Genomic DNA, 5,234 nt, shown 5'->3' with positions numbered 1-5,234 from the left:
TGAATGTGTAATGTTCTTTGGCTTTTTTACACACCTGGTTCAGTTTAAGGCAGCTTTGAAATGATGCACTAGTTTACAAACCTGCAGAATTTACTGCAGTTCCCAAGGACGATACACACTCAATGACAGCTAATAAATACAAACAAATTATGTTGCATGTCGGTTAAAAAAAAGAAAATAAAATGCTGCATATAGTTACATTAAAAAAATACAAAATATTAAAAAAACATACAGACTGCTCCAACATTGAATATGGCTATATGCAAGAAAAAACAAAAATCAAAAAAATTGAATTTGCACTTCGGATTATCTCTAATCAAGCTTTCAAATTGAATTACCATCTGACAAGCTTACCAAAAACAAAAACAAGAGAAATATCCTTAATTATACTGTATGCATAATTCACATTGTTTGAGAAATGCTAATGTGACATATGAAGTTAAAATGGGATTTAACTTTGAAAAATTATGACAATTTAGGAAATAAGACATCAGCTCTGTGGATATTTACACACATTTAATTACATGAAATGTGATCACACTGTACAAGTATCTTTTCACCATCTTTGTAAGTTAAAATACACATTTACTATTTCATGTTAAGTCAGACATTTTTTTAGGGTAACTCAAATACAATATTCTGCATTGTATTGGCTTTATATTTGATTTTTGCAAATATAATGTACACAGTCATTATTTGTTTGATTCTTGCCTATGTGTTCTTGTGACAAATGTCAGACTTAAACAGAATACGGTCAACTGGTTTGCAGATGGCCATCAGAGCTTGCTGAGGACTGAGTCTCGTCATTCCATCGTGAGACCAAAATGAGGCGGTTACATGCTGGTTGGGAGTTTTTGTTTCCTATTCTTGGCTGGGATCCCCGTCCTCTCAAACTCTGTTCTTTCTTGGATGTATTCCTGCTTACACATCTCAAAAAAGGCTGGGTCCTTATAGCTGGTGACAGGTACAAAAGGTAGAAAGACAACCTTATTGGAATATATGTATTCATCATTTGAAAAGATGATTGTTTAGCCCCGCCACTGAGACATTGAAGTGAGGCTCATGCGCATGTAAAAAGTCTAACAACATACAAGGTAACTGCACAAGGGTGGCTGCACGGTGTGAGAAGAAACTGCTAAGTACTCACTGTTGTGTCAGACAGTCCTTCAGGGCGGCATTCTCTTCTCGACACTTCACCACCATCAAGAAACCGGACTCTTTGCAGCAGTGGTTGAAAGCTGAAGGGAAGAAGAGGTATGGGAGTGAGGTATGAGATATACCCAAAGCTTTATTTTACTTCTGAAAATTGCAAACCCCCTTCTTATGCCATTTGATTAGCATAATGAGCACAGCAAAGACCATACCTGTCTGCACTTCGATCACTATCACCATGACTCATTTTACAAAATCCAAATCTGTAAAAACTGTGTACAGCCCTCATCAGGACAATTTTCAATTGCATATAGGTCTGGGCTCTGGCTGGGTCATTCCAAACATTAGAAAGGTTCAACGCAGATCTGCTGAATTTCATTTCAGTCGTTAACGCTAAAGAAATTGCCCTTCCGTTGCCTCTCCAAACAACACTGACATTATAATTACCTTCATCAGTGGCATCAGTATGGTTATCACACAGGCACTTTCATCAGGATGCACATGTGAAAACAGTGCAAAACCAATTTAGATGAGCAGAACAGTGCGACTAATCTAATCAACCAATGCCTCTGCCCCGTCCCAGGGTACTTATAGTGGATTGCCTCTGCTCAGCGGCTTTACTCGAGTCAAATGTGAGCAAGCAGAGACCTCGCCTTTAAAACAACAACCCATCCTAGGGCTGCACTTTAAAGAATACAGGACAGTTAAAAAGCAGAATCAAAAGGCTTACATTTTAGGGGGGCGTTAAAGGGGAGTTTGAATGTAACACTAGCAGCAAGCGGCGATCCTGAATTTCTAAAGAAGCAAACACGTGAATGGAAAACAAAATTATAACATGCCGCATGTACCAGATTTCAGAGAGCATACCCCGTGTATGTATATGAATACAAATCAATGCAAAGTCTGACCAGTTTCAGATGACAAATGAAAGCCCAGCAGAACATGGCTGTGTTGATCCCAAGGAAAGATACTCTTAACATTTGGTTTGCACATCTCTTTGTAAAACATATAAAAACACAGACCAAAGCCCAGAGCAGGCACAAACATACACATTGTGATTATAGAAGATAGAGCCAGGAGGTGTGAAAACGAGTGGGACGAGAAGCTAGTCATGCGGGTGGGGGGATGAGTGGGGGGGGGTCCATTCCCCATGTAACTCTACTACTAAAGCAGCCCTCATCATGACATTTCTAAAAAAAAAAACAAAAAAAAAACTCGCTACTGAAAGACAGGGAATGAATAGGAGCTCAACTGCTGCTATTTGCATGCAGCTGGTATGTAGCCTCCATCCACAATTCAAACATCAGGAAGACGTAAAGAAGCAGTACAGCGTCAGGTACAAGATCTTAAAAAGTGTAAGACGCATCACTCGAGAGTTCATCTTACTGTACGCAGAGGTCATTATTAGGGGTGCCACCCAGACACGCAGCTCATGAGATGAGACGCTGCACGAGACCGCGTCCACAAAAATGAGACGATGAAATTTTGACATTATTTTTTAGAAAACCACAATGATAAAATCTGACTAGATAGACAAACCTTTATACTGTATATAACCGAGTCGCGAAGCAATGCTGGTGCGTTTTGAAATGTTTGCTCACAAATTGATGCTAAATTATATTACTGTCAACATTTTTTGGGACCACATAACTAATAATAATAATAATAATACATCATCGTAATACAATATATCTTTTAATGTCATCTTTCACTCTGTAAAGTTGTGGAATTGCCGTTTGTGACATTTTCTCACACGCAATTCATACTGTCTGTCAAATGTTTGAAGCTTTTTTTTGAAATGCTGGCTTTTCAACTGTATTAAGGAGCCTTTCTTTTTCGATGTAGCAAAATGCACTTTCTGTGAACGCACACCATTTTGCACTGTTCCATTTGCCGAGCAAATGTCTCAGTGAGTGTAGACTGTTTTTGTTTTCCCGCAGATGGAAAAACTCGGTCGGGTGGAGATGTTTGAGGTAAGTCCGCCAGTCCATCCGTGTTGATGGGCTCACCTTGTTGATTTGGTTTGAAGCCGGAATATTCCCATATGGGGGCTGTGGCATTTTGCTTTGCAATCATCTTTTCCCCTCCGAATTTCTACGACCTTGCATTGCTCCTGACAAGACTTACTTGCTGCACTCACGCAAAACCCCCCTCCAAGACAAAGCGACTGTATGACTCACAAGCGGCCTCTCTCTGTTCAAGCCATTGTTCTACGAAGCGTCTAGGTGCTGAACCAATGCACAGAGTGAACCCTCTTCTTGCCTGTTTGGGGACGATGTAAACAGACACGCATGCAGATAGCAATAAAAGGAGCTGGCAAAATTATCAAGTTCATTTTCATTAATCATGCGATTATTTATTATCGTGATACGGTTTGGGTTGTTTTTTTTTTTTTAAACAAGAAATCTCATCACGTTTTAATCTCTCCCGATTAATAATAATACTTACCCCTCCACGTCCAAGTTGACACCACTGTTTTTCCCTTCTTGTCCATATGTCAGAGAAATGAGTCCATAAAAGGTCATTCAGATGACTATGAACCAGTAGTGCCACCCAGGTTTCCCCCCCGGTAGGATACAATAATGGTAAACAGTTTACAACATTTCAGATGATTAGTATTGCTTAAAAATTGTAATTATTGCTAATGTGATATTTAGCGTGTCAGAGTCCGGTGCTAAACTGATCATTGTCAGCTCACTGCACAACCATTGCACATGCGTTGCACTGAATGGTACATGTATTTTATTTTGATGTCAATCAATGCTTTAAGTGTTGTTGTGCCTATGGAGGCAACTAAGACCAATATGCCAAAGTGTTGGGTAATCTAAGGGCATATTCACACTAGGTCATTGTACCGTGCTTGACCTGGGTGCAATCCCTCCCCCCTCGTCCTATTTTAATCAATGTGAAGAAGGGTAGCATTCCATAATGTCTTACTAATGCAAAAAATATATGAATCTTGTCGCTACAGCTCCGTACAGCACATTATAACGCATCTGTTTATCAATATAGTGAGATATTAGATGTACAATGATGTGTACATTATCTTTCAAATCAGCACACACATACACGGATTTGTTGGGTTTTTGTTGGTGTTGGTGGTGTGCAAAAAAAACCCACACTAGTTACTGTCATAATGTCCGTTCAATTTTGCTTTCTTGTCCCCTAATTATCCTCGTGGGCCTGGGGAATTTTCACAGCAAAACAAAACAAAAAGTGTGCATGTAATGATTTTTCTGTTTGCATCTGAATGCTTTTAGCGAGGTGGTTGGGGACCCCTGCCATTGAAGACCATCACGCACGCACCTTGAACTCTGTCGGCGCAGATCTCCTTAGCTTTCTCCCTCATCATTTTGGGAATGAGCACATCAGTTTCCACATGTCTTAGGTGAACCTCATCTGAGATAGTCGGGAATAAAGCAACACTCAGGATAATAATGACAGAGACATTTACATCCAGTTCGAGGTTCGTATCATTTTACTTACTTTGGCCACTTAAATGTAAACAAAACCGCACGTTTCATTTAAATATAATGCTACATTAAAATGTGAGCTACGTTATAATGTCTCGGCTCTTTTCGGATAGCAACTTAGCTTGCTTCGCCGACAACCGTTTGCTAAGAGTTCTTAGCAATCAAATAAAGGCGTTATATAAATAAATGCTTCCAGATAAATAAATGTTATGAGAGTAATATCGAGTATAAAACTCCAAATAATTTTAATACCTGTTTTGGCAGCTTCCATTGCGGTAGGGTCGTTCAAAACATTACAAAACACCGACAATGTGACCTAGCTTGCCAGCTTTCAAGTACTTCCGGTACCGTAACTGGAAAAGAACTACAAATCCCAGAAGCACTTAAGCGCTTCCCCGTTCAAGTGAGATAGCTGCTTCTGTGGCCACTTTACCAATTATTATTAACGCGAGCATTGTAATAATTTAGTCTTAACGTTTATAATTACACGAATTGAAAAGTAAAATTGTGAAATGCGCTGTTACTGTTGTGTGCCATACATATTGGATGCAATCAGATGTTCAAACATCTTCTTAGAGTTATGAAACGCTGTACATGATATATCAATTA

The 5,234-nt window shown here is 39.3% G+C and overlaps 1 protein-coding gene across 1 annotated transcript; it reads right to left on the bottom strand.

Annotated features, from left to right (window-relative positions):
• Nucleotides 1–330: 330 nt before the first annotated feature.
• On the bottom strand, nucleotides 331–4,974 carry cmc1 (C-x(9)-C motif containing 1). The gene is made up of 4 exons (XM_054781971.1): nucleotides 4,878–4,974; nucleotides 4,459–4,551; nucleotides 1,148–1,238; nucleotides 331–954 (listed from the first exon to the last, which is right to left on the bottom strand). Exons 1-4 carry the CDS (start codon nucleotides 4,894–4,896, stop codon nucleotides 834–836), a joined length of 324 nt encoding a protein of 107 aa, XP_054637946.1. The 5' UTR covers nucleotides 4,897–4,974; the 3' UTR covers nucleotides 331–833.
• Between the last annotated feature and the right edge of the window lie 260 nt (nucleotides 4,975–5,234).

The sequence above is a fragment of the Dunckerocampus dactyliophorus genome, chromosome 7 (assembly GCF_027744805.1).
Source record: "Dunckerocampus dactyliophorus isolate RoL2022-P2 chromosome 7, RoL_Ddac_1.1, whole genome shotgun sequence".
NCBI classification, from domain to species: Eukaryota; Metazoa; Chordata; class Actinopteri; order Syngnathiformes; family Syngnathidae; genus Dunckerocampus; species Dunckerocampus dactyliophorus.
The sequence above is the reverse complement of the archived record's forward strand: the minus strand, read 5'-3'. Positions and strand labels throughout refer to the sequence as shown.